This window comes from Lemur catta, chromosome 20, assembly GCF_020740605.2.
Source record: "Lemur catta isolate mLemCat1 chromosome 20, mLemCat1.pri, whole genome shotgun sequence".
NCBI classification, from domain to species: domain Eukaryota; kingdom Metazoa; phylum Chordata; class Mammalia; order Primates; family Lemuridae; genus Lemur; species Lemur catta.
In genome coordinates this window covers 13,379,132-13,397,416 of record NC_059147.1, presented here as the reverse complement: position 1 = coordinate 13,397,416, position 18,285 = coordinate 13,379,132, and the positions used below count along the sequence as shown (strand labels likewise).

Here is an 18,285-nt window from a genome sequence, read left to right as displayed (position 1 = left end):
ATATATTTTTAGTTGTCCAGATAATTTTTATTTCTATTTTTAGTAGAGACGGGGTCTCGCTCAGGCTGGTCTCGAACTCCTGACCTCGAGCGATCCACCCGCCTCGGCCTCCCAGAGTGCTAGGATTACAGGCGTGAGCCACCGCGCCCGGCCCTCTCTCAATATCTTGTAGTGGACTCACCTCCTTTCAGACCGTAATTGACTCTGAGCAACTAAACTTGCAGAAAGCAAAACCATGGATAATGGGGCTACTATATGCATAATGTTTTTCTGATAGATGTTTTATGTATGCATGGATGGATAGATAGTGTTCATTTAGATTTACTACTTTCTTTGTTCTTCTTTCCTTCTTATACCACAGACTTTCAACCCAGGATCATTTTCATTCTCTCTGAAGTTCATTCTGTTGAATTTCCTTTTATGCAGGTCTTTAGGTGAAAAACTCTCCAATTTGTTTTTCTGCAATTGTCATTATATTGCCTTCATTCTTTAAGGAATTTTTCGCTAGGTATTGAATTTTAGCTTATATTTATTATTTTTCAGTACATTGAACATGTCTTTCCACTGACTTCTGGATTTTTTTGTTGTTAAGTCAGTTGTCAGTCTAAAAATCTTTCTTTTCTCTGGGATATATTTAAGATGTTCTTTTCTTTCCCCCTTCCCCTGCGTTTCACTGCAGTGTGCTTAGGTGTACGTTTTGTTTTAAATTTTATCAAACTTTGGGACCATTGGGTTTCTTACCTCTGTGGTTTGGCCCGTCTTCACCTATTATCTCTGCTTCATGCTCCTGTCTCCTTCTGCCTTTGGATCAAACACTGCTGGACCTTTTTACTCCATCCTCTGCCTTCTGTCTTCTTTTTGTTATTTTCCATCTTGTTGTCTCTCCTTGCTGTTCTTTTGATGATTTCTTTGGTTTATCTTCTATTCAGTGAATTTTCTCTTTAACTCTGATGAATCAGCTATTAAATCCATCCATTGAATTTTTTTTAATTTCTAGAAGTTTTCTTTAAATCTTTTTCAAATTTGCTGTCATTTCTATACTTCCATGTTTTCTAGAGTTATCTTCAAATTTGTCCTTTTTAAACGTAAGCATTGTTGTATCGTCTTTCTGATTACTATGATATTTGAAATCTTTGCAAGACTATTTCCTATTGTCTGCTTCTGCGGCTTCTTTTCATAGAGTCTAATTTTTTGGTATGCCTGAGTATCTTTGGCTGGATGCTGGTCATTTTATTAAAAATTATGTGTAGGAATAATTTGATGCCTTAAAGTCTTAGAATGTTAAAATCTAAGGCCTTAGATGAAGGCACTTTCTTCTGCAGAAGTTTTGTATTTGTTTCTGCCAGTTGCCTAAAAACACTACTAATTTGGTAAATCAAGTTCTAGGCTGAGGTTTCCTAGACAACGAGGTTTAAATCTGAATACTAATTCTAGTTGGCCTTCGTCTTGATGGTGCAGCACTTTGGAGAGGATATCTTGCCAGAAGCCACACCTTCTTAGGCCTGGAGCTTAGATTTCTGTCTTTTTTATCCCCTGGACAAAAGGTTTAAATTTTTCCAGGTTGGCAAATGTCCTTAGAGCAAAATGGTTTTCATGCTTGGTAACCTCTCTTAGGTCCCACTTTTCCCTTCAGTTTTGCCTTGTTGTCTTATTGGCTTCTTCTCTTCTACGATTATTTTTTTTTTTTAGTGTTTTATCCAGCAATTTAGGTGTTTTGCAAAAGAATAACCTAATTCACCACTACCCAAAATAGGAAGTTCAACAATTACTCTTAGATCCTGTTTTGAATATAAAGTGCTTGCAGGTGCCTCAGATCTGCGTATTCCTGGGATCTTGAATGAGCAGATGTGGGCTGTGGTTCAGAAGTTGTATGAGAATCACAGAGGCTGGGGAATAGAAGAGATGAACTGAGGTGACCCAGCGCTGCCTGGTGACTGAGTGAGTGGTGTCAGTCTTCCTTGTACGCTGCAGGGTGGTGGGAATCCTCTCAATGATAGTGATGAGTGAAGCAAAATGGTCAAAGTGACTCACAAAATTTGACTTTATCACCAAGGATCAAATGAGATGTGATCAAAGTCCTGAATCCAAAGAGAAGAGTGTTGTCAGAGAAGGTTTCTCCAGCTGCTGTCTCTACACTTCATGGTATTTATAGGTGTTGAAGACTCACATTTCAGGTTTCTTGTATGTCTCCTTTGATTTTTGCAGAAGGATTTTTGTTTGTATTTGGGGGCCAAGATGAAAATAAGCAGACACTGAGCTCGGGAGAAAAGTATGACCCGGATGCAAACACATGGACTGCATTGCCACCCATGAATGAGGTAAGATACTGATTTTGTTTATTGGTTTGATATGTTTCTTTCTCCCCTTAGCACTTTTCTTTGTTTTGTGTTCAAGTGCAGGAGCAAAAGCCGTGGCCCTGCCAAGCCCTGGCCCGCTGCGCTCCAGCCTGCCCCTCCAGCCCCTTTCTTGCCCCTGCCCATTCTGGCCTCCTTGCCGCTGCTCGCACCTTCCAGGAACGCTCTGGGGGCCTGTGCGTTTGCTCTTCCCCTCCAGAGCCTCTTCCCCCAGTGCCTGAGCAGCTTGTTCCCTCACCTCCCTCCGGTGTCTGTTCCTGTAGCACCTTCTCAGCGAGGGCTGCCTCCTGCCGCTCAGCTGCCCCGTCCCCTCTCTTCACACGCTGTGTCACCTTCTCGCAGACTAGGCAGAGTTTTTTATGTAAGCTCTTTGATGGTTAGTGTTTTATCTTCAATGCTAGAATCGTGCTTGGCACGTAGGGGCCACTAAGCAAATATTTGTTTATGAATGAATGTGAAATTCACAGGGCTTCTGTAACTCCAGACAGCCTTAGCTTGCCTTGTCCTCCTGCTGCCTCCCCCAACAGTGGCCATTCGTGTGGCTGTGGTTCTGGCCCTGTCTTCCACACGTCAGCTTGGAAACACTTATTGCCCGTTGCTATACAAAAACAGTTTTACTAAACCAGAAGGTAATAGTTCTTTTTCTTGTTGTGAGCTATTGTGGATTAAAAGGTAAAGATTTTGCTGGTGAATTCACCACATATTTTATAACCTTGTTCTAAGAAATTACTAGCTTTGTGTTCTCTGGCGATCGTGCTAGAAGGAAGGGTGGGCTGCCAGGGAAACCAGAAATGTTTAAGAAGCGTTCCTAGGAGAAATGGTTTTGAACATGGTACTAGCTTTCAATGTGATCGTTGACCTTCTGTGTACAAAGATCTTTGATGTCCTTCCAGGCAAGACATAACTTTGGAATCGTGGAGATAGATGGGATGCTGTACGTTCTAGGAGGAGAAGACGGTGAAAAGGAACTGATTTCCATGGAGTGTTACGACATTTATTCTAAAACCTGGACAAAGCAACCTGATTTGACCATGGTCAGAAAGGTGAGAATTGTATCTTGCGATAACTAGTTTGTGTACACATTGGATTTTAAAGTTAATGTTTCTTCATTTCCTGAGTATGCCTTTAATTCAACTGATAGTGTTAAAAGAATTAACGTAAAAGGATTCCATCTTTATTGGTAGCTTGCCTTCACTGTCACCCGCCACATACATACACACCAAGTGAGTGTGCATGAGTCTATCCTCACGGTGGGCTATGTGGGGCTTTGTGATCACACTAACCTCGGGAGCCAACAGAGCTCCCGACTGATTTTCTTAACCATCTTGCTGGATTGGGGAGAAAAAGGAGTCTATAGGTAAAGAACTACTGTTGCTTACCAAGTAGAGTGAGAACAAAATGGCTCACCTTAAATGTTCAGAGCATGGTCTGTGTTTATATGTATTCCCTATTGTAGGCGGGGAGTTACCATCAAACCAAAGCTTTGCCCAGTGCCATAGGTACTTTACATCTTCAGGTGCTAGGATATACTCATGTTCTCTCACAGTATGTGCCCTTTCAACTACATTATTTTGGACAGGAATTACATGGCATCTTATTGCATGGAATCTAAATCCTGGAGTTTTCAAATAATGGTGAAAGAATAGAAAGATTGGAAAGCGCTTTAAGACATTAGGATTCTTATCTCACTTAGTGAAATAGTATTGGATGGAGTAAGAGCTCCTTTTCTGAGGATTAACAATGTGTGTATTACCTTGCTCTTATTTTTTAAAGTGCTGTGCTGTAATATTGAAAAACACCATTGTTTTGCTGTTAGAAATCACATCTTTTCCTAAGTATCTTAAAGTGCTCTCTGGACAAGTTAATATTTGTTCGTGTAACCTTAATAATAAATTTTGCCTTCCCTTGCCATTGTTTCCGCCTTTCAGATTGGCTGCTATGCAGCTATGAAAAAGAAAATCTATGCCATGGGTGGAGGATCATATGGAAAACTTTTTGAATCTGTGGAATGTTACGATCCGAGGACCCAGCAATGGACGGCTATCTGTCCACTGAAGGAGAGGAGGTACATGAATGTGGATATGGACTTTGTGGATTCCCTTACTGTTCACTGGGGCTGAAGCCCCTTACCGTGGCTTTTGCTTCTCTTTTCTTTCAAAGTAACCTTTTATTTGACTTGGTATTTCCTGGAAAAGGAAGGCCCACAAAGCCATGAAACACTGAATGTTGCAGAGTTAAAGCAAGTGTAAGAGGAATTAGGGAATCAGGTCTTGAGTTGTAAATTCAGTACAACTAACATGCTATGTGCGGCCTTCCAGATTTGGAGCAGTGGCCTGTGGAGTTGCCATGGAACTGTATGTGTTCGGGGGAGTCAGAAGTCGTGAGGACATCCAGGGTGGTGAGATGGTCACTTGCAAGTCAGAGTTCTACCATGATGAATTTAAAAGGTAATTATGAGTGGTTTTACATAGCTTCTACAGCTTTTTTTTATGCTTTCAGGGTCATACTTAGTTTTGTTTTGTTTTTAAGTTACTTCATTGTCTATTTAAAAGATATGTGTAATGTATGCTAGATATTTATTCAGTGACTTTAGAAGTATTGGTAACTTAAAGGAAAACCATAGAAAAATGTCTCTAAAACGTAGATCAGGTTTTGACAGTTGCTTAAAATCATTTATTGTCTCCCTAGGCCTTTTTTTTTTTTTTTTTTTTTTTTTTTGAGACAGAGTCTCACTCTGTTGCCCAGGCTAGAGTGCCGTGGCGTCAGCCTAGTTCACAGCAACCTCAAACTCCTGGGCTCAAGCAATCCTCCTGCCTCAGCCTCCCGAGTAGCTGGGAATTCAGGCATGTGCCAATGTGCCCGGCTAATTTTTTCTATATATTTTTAGTTGTCCAGCTAATTTCTTTCTGTTTTTTTTAGTAGAGACGGGGTCTCGCTCTTGCTCAGGCTGGTCTCAAACTCCTGAGCTCAAACGATCTTCCGGCCTTGGCCTCCCGGAGTGCTAGGATTACAGGCATGAGCCACCATGCCCGGCCTCTCCCTACAGCTTTTAGAAACATGTTTAAGCTGCCTAACTTAGCACGTACGGACCTTTGTGGTCAGCCTTAGGTTTACTTTTTCTGCTACTGTCTGACCCAGATGCTTCCCACCGAGCCAGTTTTTCCCCCAGACATACATGATTATCTCAGCTCTGTTTGTATGCTATTCCTTTTACCTAAAATCTCCTTTCCCAGTGTTCAGCTCGTTAACTTGGCCTTTTTTCCAAAACTGCTTTATGATCACTACCTAGAGAAAGCCTTCTCATGTCCCCAAGTCTGATTTAAATTCCTCAGTCTGTGACTCTTTCTGGGGTTGTAACTGTTAACTGTAAGCAACTGCAGGACAAGGTCCAACTTAGTAGACTTTGTATCCTACCGTCCAGCATCCTATCTAGCCTGTATTGGACACTCGGTAAAATGTTGTGGATGAGAGGTGTTGCCTGAGATCCTTACAACATCTGATGAGCTATTGTGTAGGTCTTCCAGAGTAGCTAACATCCTTCTCAACCCCCCTGTCCTGCCCTCATTCATTTATCGTTATAATCACTAAATAGTATTTTTATTGCAGGAACATGTTCAAATCCTGAGGGGAGATTGCTACGCTAAAAATAATCCTGTTGGAGTATTTCAGTTGTGTTACCAGAAGGGGGTGCCATAATATAATGTTTCATTTCATATACTATTTTTGATTAGGGCAAACAATGAACAGTTACCAGAATCTTAGAAATGCATAGAAATGTTACCTACCTTTTAATACATTTTATATTTGGTATATTTGCATAGCTTCTTTTTTCAATTATAGGGGTAGACTATTTTAGAAAAATGTATTAGACAAAGTATGAGAGCAGTTTGGAGCATATTTGCAATGGTGTGGGTGGGAGGCAGAATTTCAAAGACTTTTCTATATTTCTCCTTCCTTAATATATGACTGTGAGGGCTGACTGCCCAACATAGGAAGTTTTAAATTCGTTCCCTGCCCAAATGAATCTCGAGATAGTCTGTCCAACTTCATGAGCAAGCAGTAGCCAGTGTGTTTGGTTTCTGATAAAATATTGATATAAATTTTTTTCATAATGATGGAATTACTGTTTGGACAGTGTGAGTGAGTGTCTTTTGCTGGAGGAGTCAGGTCTGCTTATGTTTTACCATTGGCTGTCCCTGTTTTGACTGTGTAGGACTTAAATCTGGCTGTGACGTTTCTCAGCCTGTCCTTACCATGTTATACGTTGTTAGAACCTTTATATTTCTATCAGGTTGTTTCATATTTGTAGTTGATGGGCTTTAAATATAACTATTACTTGCTTTAAGTTTGTAATTATTAAACATAAGAGTGTTGCTCCTTCCTTGCTATTTAAAAGCACTTTCAAATAAAATTCGTGTATCTTCCATTTCCTTATTTCCAATGTTTGCAAATAGAATGAAGAAAGCTATTAATTTCTTTTATCAATATAATATATATAGGATTCTTACATGTTTAGATAGTAAACATGTGTACGACACCTCCCAGTGGCGTGTGTTAACTCATTGAATCTTCAAAACAGCACTCTGAGGTATAGGTACTGTTATTACTCCTCTTTTACATACGAGGAAACTACAGCACAGAGAGGTTAAGTAAAGTGGCCAGGGACACATAGGTAGCAAGTGGCAGAGCTAGAATTCAGACTCAGGCATTCTGGCTCCAGAGTCCACCTTTGCAGCTACCACGCTGTATTGACTTAAAAGTATAGGCTTTCCCATGAATACCTGTAGAACAAAGTAACACGTAGGAGGAGTTTATTTCTCAAAAGGTCAGATGTTTCCAAGTGTGTTATGTTTGCATTCTGTGGAAACTGTTGCCAGATGAGCAATCTGTATTGGATTGCTGAGACCAGTTTAAATTGTTTTTAAGTAATCTCTTGTCTTTCCTGTCTTTGTTTCCTATTTTTAGGTTAAGACTTTCCTGGAAAAATGCCACATCTCATTATTTTCTTTGTTTCTGAATAAAAGTAAAACTGTTTGAGAGAAAGCAAAGAAATTGCCATAAATTATTACCAAGTCATAGTAACAACTTAAATACACCCAAAATGACAGTTTATCTATGTCTGTTCTTGTGTCCCCATTATTAATGCCACCATCCTCCTAGTTATCCATACTCACCAGGGGTCATCATGGGTTCTCTCTTGTGCATCGCAACTCATTGGTTGCCAAGTCTTGTCTTTTTTTAAGCTCTGTGGTATTTTTCACACTCACCCCACCTTCAGCCCTTTGTCCTGCCCTAATGCAGACACTTCATCTGTGCAGTGTCATTAGCCCAGTCTTCACTAGTGCAGTTACCTACTTGTGCTTTTGAAAGATCAATCTGACACTCACTTTGGTCATTTTATTCCCCTGCTCAAAATTCTTCGCTGTTCCCCGTTGCTTACCAAATGAAGAGTATTTAGCCTCCTACTCAGGGTCCTCCGTGATCTGAGGCTAAGAAAACTTTTCAGGCTTTTTCAGTTTCTTTCTTTCACATGTCCTACACTCCACTTCATTTCTTTTTATTTATTTATTTAGTAGTTAAAAAAATTTTTTTAGACTAGTCAAGTGCAGTAGTGAGGTAGGGGGGAGAGTATCCACTTCACTTCTTACAACCCTCCTGTGTTTTGCTGCCTCTGCATTTGCTCAGCCTAGATGCTCCCCCCCCTTTTTTTTTACAGCCTATAAATTGTTAACTTTTCTTTGGAGTTGAGATCTATCAGTTTCATCTTTTGATCCCTGAATGTATCGTTGGAATAGACATTCTTGACTACTGACAGAACCCCATACCACTCTCTGAGCCGTGGACTGGGGGCCATTATGGCAGAAAGGGCTAAGTGGAAGTCCCTGGAACTTGCCTTCCATGCCAAGGTAGAAAACCAGAAGCAGTATTCAATCCTGGGGGAATTTGTGGAAATTATGCCACCACCAAAGACTAGGAAATGCAGGAGTGGTGGTATGCATCACTTCCCCACTTAATTCACTTAGAAAAGGCAGAAAATTCAAATGGATCTGGGAAAATGACTGTGCACTTTCATAAACTTAATCAGGTGGTCCACAGGTCCTGCCCCAGATGTAGTATCTTTACACAAATGTTGTGTCTTTATAGCACCGTCCCTGGCCTTGGTATGCAGCTGTTGATATAACTAATGGTTTTTCTTCATACCAATTTTCAAGGATCACCAAGAGCAGTTTGCTTCACCTGGCAGGGCCAACAGTACACCTACACAGGTGGCTCAGGGCTGTGTCAGCCCTGCTGTCTGCCCTATGTTAGTGCATAGAGATTGAATCACCTTGATGTGCCACAAACTGGCACGTTGGTTACCCCATTGACCACGTTGTGCTGTTTGTATGACATGTGAACTAGAGGATGAGAGATGCACCCCACTCCTGACCACGTCTGTTTCAGTCATGGTCCAGTGAAGAGACAGAAGCCACACCAGTAATTTGAATAGGGAAAATGTAATCTACATTATTATTAACAAGTAAGGCGTGATCAGCTACTAAAGGGGGTGAAAGAGGACTCTGAAGAATATAGGATAGCTAATGTAGGAAGCACAGGGAAAGGAACAAATGGGGAAGAGTCCTCCCCACCCCACAAGGCTGAGATTCATCCCACTGGAAGCAGATGTGCTGAGGTCCACTGGAGGGCAGAACACCGGGGTGCCAGGGGCTGGCGAAACCCTGGAAAGTATGCCCTGGTCTCTTGCACATTGGTGGGCAGTACAGCAGGAGGAAGAGGAGGGCGACTGACCCTGGGAGAGTGGCCCTTTCCTCTCCTGGCCTTCTGCACCCTCTGTGGATGAAGAACTAGCTGCTCATTTGGTTCATTTCCCCGTTGTGTTTTCTGCTTCACTGATTTCCATGCTTATCTGTATTATTTCTGTTGTTTTGCTTACTTGGTTTATTTTACTCTTTTCTAGCTTCTTCAGATGGAATTTTAGATCACTGGTGGTAGACCTTTTTATTTTTCTAATACGCACAGTTGAAGCTTTAAATTTCCAACAGAGCACCACTTTAGCTGTGTCTCAGACATTTTGGTATTTTATTTTCATTCATTTTGAAATAAATTTTTTCCTTCTTCAGATTGGATGATTTCTTTTGATCTATCTTCAAGGTTGCTGCTCCTTTTCTTTGTTATCTCCATTCTGTTGTTATGACCATCCACATCCAGTGAATTTTTTATTCCAAATATTATGTTTTCAATTCTAAAATTTTTTGTAGTTTGTTTTTAGGGTTTTTTTCATTTCTGTGCTGACATTTCCTATCTTTCCATCATAAGCACATTTCCCTTACTGAGCATCATTACGGTAGCCGTGTTCAAGTCCCTGCCTGTTAATCGTGAGTCATCTCAGAGTTGGCATCTATTGACTGTTTACTCCCTTGAGCCTGGGTTCTCATTTTTCTGGCTGTTCTTTGTTGAGTAATTCTGGATTGTGTCCTGGACAATTTTAATATTATGTTGTGGAGGCCCTGAATTCTCTTGTATTGCTTTAGAGTGTTGCTCAGAGAGTGTTAGTAAGCAATTAACTTGGTTAGGCTTAAACTGCAGGCTGTGGCACCTGCAGCGGTGGCAGCTCAAACCTCAGTTCAGTTCTTTGAGCCTTTGTTGTGAATATACATGGTCCCAGGGTCAGAGACTTGAGATGAGTGGATGCACACAAGTTTAGGGGTGCTTTTCTATCTCTTTTCTTTCTGGGGTTCTCCACTCGCACTTTGGCGATCCTGGTTGCCCCAAGAGTCTATCCTAATTCCTGATTCCTGTAGCCAGAAAGATGACCAAGTTTCCTTCAGGGGTTTAGCTACCCAGAGCTGCCTCCCTCGTGCTGCCTTCAGAGACAGCTACCAAGAAACAGGAAACTCACTCCATGTGGGGTGCTTGCTCAGCTTTCAGTTCCTTTCCAAAATCTGCCTGCCTTTGTTCAGTTTCCAGAGCTTTCAGGTAGCTGTATTTTGTCCCGAGTTTTTAGCTGATAGTTGGAGCAGCAGCAGCAGCAGTTGGTTAAGTGCTTCATGCCCCATGTTGGGAGTGACACCTCACTGAAGCTCTCTCTTTCTTTCCTCCTCCCTCCTCTCTAGTTAATTACCCTCCTTCCCCCTAGAGTTCTTGCCCTTCCTACTTTCCTCTCTCCGGAGTGCACTGCTGTGATCCATTCTGTACTGTAAAGTTTCATTCTTAGGGGACAGTCTTAATTCTGAGTTATCAGAGGACACATCATTGTAGCCTCCAAGTACTAATAAGCAGTGCACCCATGTTTGAAACCATTGTTAACTAAAGACATAATATTGCCTTTTTCGTTGCAAAAATTACTATCATGATTTTTAATTTAATTTTTAATGATATCTACTGTGTACTAGAAACTGCAAAAGACTTTACACTGGCATTTCATTTCATCCTCCCAACAACCATTTGAGGTTGATGGTGGTATCTGGTATCTCCACTTTATGGATGAGGAAGCAGAGACTAGGTTAGCTAAATTGTCCAAGGTTAATGAGTTGATAAATGGCATTCAAAACCACGTGCCTTTTATACCTGCTTTGTAAGCAGTAACAGCTAAATACATGATTCAATTAAAATTTCAAATATTTAATTAGAAGCCTCAGAATTACATAAAATAGGTCACCTAAGCTTATTTTTCTGAATCCCAGGAACTCTGCGTCATTGAACTGCTTAGGACCAAACTTGGTAGATAATCTACGTAGTCTAGTTTGCTCAGCTTCATATAATTATTACAGGGGTGAATTATGGTAAATTCTCAACTCTATAAAGTTATTCCAAAACATCAATGTGTTCTGACGTGCTTTTTCAATAATCTAGTCATGTAATGTCTTATTTAGAGCCTACACACTGTCATGTTCATGGGTTTGTCAGAAGAGTTGTGTGCTTTCCCACTGGGGTCGGCCTGGGTGCTCTGGTTCAGCTGTAGACAAGACACAGTGAGATTGTCAGCTTGGATTCAGAACTTGGGAAGAATTTAAGTGCTGAGGTTCAGTTATTTATGTTTAGCCCCAAAGACATGAAATGTGAATAAACTAGTATTGTAGTTTGACATTTCTCAAACTTCTTCTTTCAAAGACCTGTTCAGGGTCTCTGTTTTCACTTTCTTTTTTTTTTTTTTTTTTTTTTGAGACAGAGTCTCACTCTGTTGCCTGGGCTAGAGTGCTGTGGCATCAGCCTAGCTCACAGCAACCTCAAACTCCTGGGCTCAGGTAATCCTCCTGACTCAGCCTCCCGAGTAGCTGGGACTACAGGCATGTGCCACCATGCCGGGCTAATTTTTTCTATATATTTTTAGTTTTGCAGCTAATTTCTTTCTTTCTATTTTTTTTTTTTTTTTTTTAGTAGAGACGGGGGTCTCGCTCTTGCTCAGGCTGGTCTCGAACTCCTGAGCTCAAACAATCCTCCCGCCTCGGCCTCCCAGAGTGCTAGGATTACAGGCGTGAGCCACCGCAACCCGGCCTCGTTTTCACTTTCAATGCAAGCTCTTATAGACTTTTCCCTTTTCCTTTTTCTTGGGGGCATTTTGGAGGCAGGGGCCAAAATCTGTATTCCCAGTCCCAGCACACTACCTTATACCAGTCAACATTCAGACATTAAATGAATCGAGCGTTAGATGAATGTATTTAGAAATATGGTAGCTTAGCTTTGTTTCTGAGTTGTTATACGATGTTGGACAAATCATTTTGCTTCCATGTGTCTTACTTAGAATTCAAAATATGAAGCTACTTACTACTTTAACAGTCTGGGAAGAGTATTCATTAAAATAAAGGTGGTATTCTTTTTTACATATATATGTAACATTGAGATGCCCTAAACCTGAGCTACTGGCCTTTTGGCTGCTTCTTGCATAGTTAGGGATAATGAAACAATGTCTGTACATCTGTGTGTTCCAATAATGGGTGCAAGCCTGGACATTAGTAGCTTATAAGGCTATTTAGATACATTCCCAAACTCCTGCTGAAATCTGCTGTGACCTGGCTTTACCTGTTAGCTATTAGCAGGAAGTTGTTTTTTCACATTACCCTGAGTGAACATTACATAGCAGGATCTAGATTTACTTTTTTTTTTTTTTTTTTTTTTTTGGTGAGACAGGGTCTTTCTCTGTCACCCAGACTGGAGTGTAGTCACTGCAACTCTGACTCCCACACTCAGGTGATCTTCCTGGCTCAGCCTCCCGAGCAGCTAGGACTACAGGCATTCGCCACCACAACTGGCCAATTTTTTTTTTAAGAGACAGGGTCTCACTGTGTTGCCCAGGCTGGTCTCAAACTCCTGGCTCAAGCAGTCCTTTTGCCTTGGCCTCCCAAAGAGCTGAGATTACAGGTGTGAGCTACCGTGCCCAGCTTAGATTTATGAAGGGAGGGAGGAGAAAAAAACATTTACTTTGGAGTAATTTTAGACTTGTAGAAAAGTTGCAAAAATAGTCAAAAAGTTCCCATTTCCACAAGCCATTCACTCAACTTCTCCTAATATTAACATCTTACATAACCATAGTATAAAACATCAAAACCAGAATATTTGTTGTCCAATATTGTTAAGTAAACTACATATTTATTGGAGTTTTGTCAGCTTTTCCGCTCACATCTTTTTTTCTGTTCACAGATGCAGTCCAGGATCCTACTTTGCATTTAGTTGTGTTTCCTTAGTCTCCTTTAATCTGTGACGATTCTTCATTCCTTCCTTGTCTTTCATGGCCTTGATACTCTTGAAGATTATTGGTCAGGTTTTTTCTTGTTGTTTTTTGTTTTTTGTAGAACATCTCTTAATTTGGATTTATCTAATGATCTCTTGTGATTAGACTGAGGTTGTGCATCTTGGCAATACCCCAGTAGTCATATTACAGCCTTCCCCACATCATATCAGGAAGAACACGTCGATACGCTTTGTTGCTGGTGATGTTAACCTTGATTACTTGGTTAAGGTGGTGTCTGTTGGGTTTCTCCACTGGAAAGTTACTTACTCTTTTTCCCATTGTAATTAGTACATATCTTGGAGAAGATAATTTGAAAATATGCAAAACTTGTTTCTTTCTAAACTTTTGCCCACTAATTTTATTATCCATCAGTAGATCTAGCCCGCAGTAGTTGTTACTATGGCATTTGCCTAATGGTGATTTCTGTTTCCCTCGTTCCTTCTATGCTTATTTATTAGAATTCTTCTGTAAAGGAAACCTGTCCCTTCTCCCTGTTGTTAAATGTTTTAAAATTATTTATAGTAGTATGTATTCATATTTATTTTATTCTCTGAGTTATAAATCCAGTACTGTCATTATTTATTTCCTTGCTCACATTGTTCCAGCCTCAGCCAGTGGGAGCTGCTTCATATCGGCTCCTGTGGCCTTTTGACACGCCCCTGTCCTTCTTTAAGCACTTCCTGTCTGGCACCATGAGATGCCCCAGGTTCATCTTGTATTTTCTCTGCCTCAGCCTTGGAATCAACCACTTCTTCATGGAGTCCTGGATCCTTTTAATGGTTATTAAATTGATTTTCAATGAAGGTGCCAAGGCAATTTAGTAGGGAAGAAGAGCCTTCAGCAAATGGTGCTGGAACAGCTAGCTATCTGTATGGAAGAAAGCAAACTGTGACTCATAGCATGCAAAAAATTAACTGGAAATGTATCATAGACATAAATGTAAAACCTAAAACCATAAAATTTCCAGAAGAGAGCACAGGAGAAACATCTTTGTAATGCTGGGATAGGCAAAGATTTCCTAGAAGAACACAGAAATCATGACTTTAAAAAAAAAAAGGATATATTGGAATTCATCAAAATTAAAACATTTTCTTCAAAAGATTCTGTTAAGAAAATGAAAAGGCAACCTTTATGCTGGAAAAAATGTTCATAACATGTATCTAACAAAGGACCTGTATCCACAAAAATATAAAGAATCTTGCAATTCAATAATAAGAAAGGAGACTGAATTTTTAAAATGAGCAAACCTTTGAACAGACATTTCACAAAAGAAAATACATAAAACAGCCCGTGAGCACATGCAAAGATGCTCAACATCATTAGCTCTCAGGGAAGTTCACACCATTAAAATGGCTAAAATGAAAAAGACTGACAATACCAAGAGCTGACAATAATTCTGAGCAATTGTAATTCTCCTACGTTGCTAATTGGAATGCAAAATGGCACAACACTTTGGAAAGCAATGGGGCATTTTCTTACCAAGTGGAATATACCCTTACCATTATAACCGAGCAATTCCATGACATAAGTCCACAGGAAAGACTTGCTCTGTAATGTTCACAAGAGCTTTATTCACTATAGCCCGGAACTGGAAGCTACCCAGATGAACACCAATAGGTGAATGAGTAACAAATTCTTGCACATCCATATAATGGAATACTACTTAGAGATAAAAAGAAGGCGAGTGACTAATGGAAGCAACATTACGGATAAATCGCAGAAACCTTGCACTGAGCAAAAGAAGCAGATTGGAAAGTACATACTCCTTAGGATTCAATATTGGTTTCATTCTAGCACAGACAAAACTGATACCCATAGTGACAGGGAGCACAGCAGTGGTTACCTGGCAGTGGAATGTGGGGGTCGCAACTGGCACGGTGCCTAGGACTATGGATGACTCACCAATTGTTGTCTCGGTCTCCCTAGATGTTGTCGTCATCCTTTTGATTTCCTTAATTCTGTCCATTGTCTTCGTTTCCAGGTGGATCTATCTTAATGACCAGAATTTGTGCATCCCCGCCAGTTCTTCTTTTGTTTATGGAGCTGTACCTATAGGAGCCAGTATTTATGTTATTGGAGATCTCGATACAGGTAAGAGTGTTAGGGTGATTTTGTTGGAACTGTTTGCTTGTGATTTGGAGGCACACTGTATCACCTTTGCTTATTTTCGTGGTTTAGGTACCAATTACGACTACGTGCGTGAGTTTAAAAGAAGCACAGGAACCTGGCACCACACCAAACCACTCCTTCCATCTGACCTTCGCCGCACAGGGTGTGCAGCCTTACGTATTGCAAATTGCAAGCTTTTCCGCCTGCAGCTTCAGCAAGGCTTATTCCGTATTCGTGTTCATTCGCCTTGAAGAGGAAGCAGAGCAGAGAGCAAGATACTGACCCAGGAGCACCATAACATGGCTTTACATAAGGGAGGACAGAGATGGCCGCTGACACTTGCTGTGTGCTGGGCTTTGGAATGGTAACTCTCTGGTGGTTTTATTATGCTTACAAGCTTGAGCTTCAGCTCTTCTTTGGGAGAACACGTAACTATTGCAAAACTACCTGGGAGGAATCAGCTCCTCCAGTTAGATAATGTCTGTACACAGTGGAGGCTAGTAAGTATCAACAGGAAAAGGGAGTGGGAACTGGTGTCATGTAAAATATTGAAGTTAAAATACTAAGGTGCATTTTCCCTGAGGGGAACTCACATCTGACTGACTGCTGTTTTCAAATATGTGGCTTTGGTAAACAAACAAAAAAATCCATATATGCAAATCAACATATCCAAACATGCCAAGATTGCTTTTCTACTGCACTTGGAAGGATATATCATACTTAACCCTGCCCGACAAATTAAGGTTTGTGCCTAAAATGTTAGATTGGACTATACGCCAGTTAGTCTCCATTTATTACTAATACTCTGTCCTAAGAATGTTTTTAAAACCATATTATGATGAACTGAAGATAAAATTTCTCTTTTATAACATTCTATCTTAGTAATGTAAAGTTTCAGTCAATTGATGAGTCAGGTTGCAGCCCTCATATGAACTTAAAGGAAGTTGCCAACCTCTGTGTTGATTTAGATAATGACACGTCATGCCGTCATTTCTGGGGTAATACTTTTGGAGTTGTGAAGGATCTCGTGCAGTGCCATTCTTCCTTTTCAGTGGATCAGAACCATTTTATAAGTATGAGGATATTAGTGAGTAGGAGATTTTATAAAAGAAAGACCTGAGTCAGACGAATAATAAAGGTCTGCTATGGCTTAAAAAAACAAACAAACAAACTGTCCAGAGAAAATATATAGGGATCAAAAACTTTTTGATATAATCTGTCTGAAAGCACACAAAGTCTTGTTTACTACTGTTTAGAATCTGAAAACTTGTCTTAGAACGAGAGTCTGTGTTAAGAATCTAGTTTTTGTAATAGAATTTTCCCAGTGCCGTTCGCTAGCAAGTTTTAGACAAATTATGAGTGAAGTTTGGCTGGTAGAATAAACTACCTCAACTTAATTTTATTCTGTTCATAGTAGAGCAAATCAGTCTTTTCCTCTGTCCTTCCTTTCCTCTCTCACTCCCACCTCAACTCACTCTGCCCTACTTCTCAATGGGAGAAAAAACATCTTTCATTAATGGGACTTATCTTGTAAGATATTTTGTTTTCCACTCAAATTACACCACCATAGTGCAAAACCGGGGACTTCAAAATGCTTGATTACTTCGTAATTTGAATTTTATGCACTATCAAATTTCTAATTTAACATAGAGTACTTCATTTTTAATTGTTTTCTACAGCTTTTTTTTTTTCCTCTTAGAATATGGCTATGAGAAGCAGCATTTGTCTTAATGATTAATACATGTATAAATGTATCCTTCAGTTGTAAATTTGAGAACAGGAATTTCTTCTAGAAATTTTCTATATGGAATGTTAGTGTGCTGTTAACATGCATAGGAAACATCGCTTATGTTCTCCCACCTGTGGACGTAAAAAAAGGGTGAGCTGTCTGCAGTTTCTTTCTTACACCTCTGGAAGTCAGCACAGTGCCACAAACGTTGCTACAAGAGGCTGGGGGTTCTAAAGAACATTGTGTGTGCTACCTTAACTCTTCACAGTGGCCAAAAAATACTCGGTAAGACAAGGATTAAGGCTTTTAGCTTATATACCAGAGGCAGGGGGCCAGATGTGCCACACAGGGGGTGTAACCCAGTCAGAGTTGGTACATCAATCAGAGTTCAGCTTAGGATTTCTTGCGTGCCAGTCAGCCGCTGGGTGTACATTTTCACAGGGATCCTTTGGACATCTTTGAATCAAAGCAAGCTATGTGGCCTCTGCAAAGAAAGAAAGGTTTTTCTTTTTACATCTAGGTATTAGTTCTATAGGAAACAAATTACGGAAAGAGTCACTTTGCTTTGGTGAAATACCCTGTACAGAGCAGGAGGTCGGCATTCAGCAGCTGCAGCTGGGGACCAGTAAAGTCGTAACTGACATCCCGTTAAAGCCATGAGAGTCAGCAATTCTCCTTTTTTTAATTTATGACATTTAAAATTTTTTCCAGTTTACGCCAGACCTCTCCAAGGAGACAGTTCATTATTTGGGAGTGAATGGGTTCCTATTAAAATATTATCAGTACCTGCATGACTCGGTCAATTCATTTTATAAAGTTTTTTTTTAATTCAGTTCATTGACACTGTAGCTACAGAAATTAGATAATGTTTTATAAAATAAATTTGCCACATAATATGGGATGCAATAACCAACAAAAGCTGCTAAGTGCCAAACTGTTATTTTACTGTATATAAATATAAAAATACTGTGTCGAAGCATAGGGGTGTATTTAATTTTATTATGTTCCAAAATTAATCATGACTTTTAAAATAAATTACAGTTATTTCAGTATTGCAAAATAAATTTTAGCTCATCTCATGCAGGTTTGTGTTTTAACATTCCACTTAAGCCTTGAAACATATTTCCTGATAAATTTTTGATACTTCTTTCTCCATAAGGCACTTTTTACCAGGTGTATGTTGAGTTGGTGGCTCAGGATAGGTCTTAAAAATTTTAAATGCAAATATCTGTGGGGGAAGTGCAATTTATTTTCAGAAGGAAAGTTGTCTCAGGTTAGAATAAGTGAATATTTAAAGGATCTCCCCTAGGCTACAGTCTAAAACAGGTTTGTTTGTTTGTTTCTTTGTTTAACACATCCAAAAT

General features: G+C 40.0%; 1 protein-coding gene across 1 annotated transcript in view; it reads left to right on the top strand.

The window, feature by feature from the left end:
* Positions 1–18,018, top strand: part of GAN (gigaxonin) — a 48,873-nt gene extending 30,855 nt beyond the window's left edge. Inside the window, exons 6-11 of the mRNA XM_045533282.1 lie at positions 2,206–2,318; positions 3,248–3,397; positions 4,283–4,419; positions 4,673–4,801; positions 15,065–15,174; positions 15,262–18,018. Of these exons, the coding sequence (XP_045389238.1) occupies positions 2,206–2,318; positions 3,248–3,397; positions 4,283–4,419; positions 4,673–4,801; positions 15,065–15,174; positions 15,262–15,443 (821 nt within the window). The 3' untranslated portion in view covers positions 15,444–18,018. The remainder of the gene's footprint in view (positions 1–2,205; positions 2,319–3,247; positions 3,398–4,282; positions 4,420–4,672; positions 4,802–15,064; positions 15,175–15,261) is intronic.
* Positions 18,019–18,285: the final 267 nt, after the last annotated feature.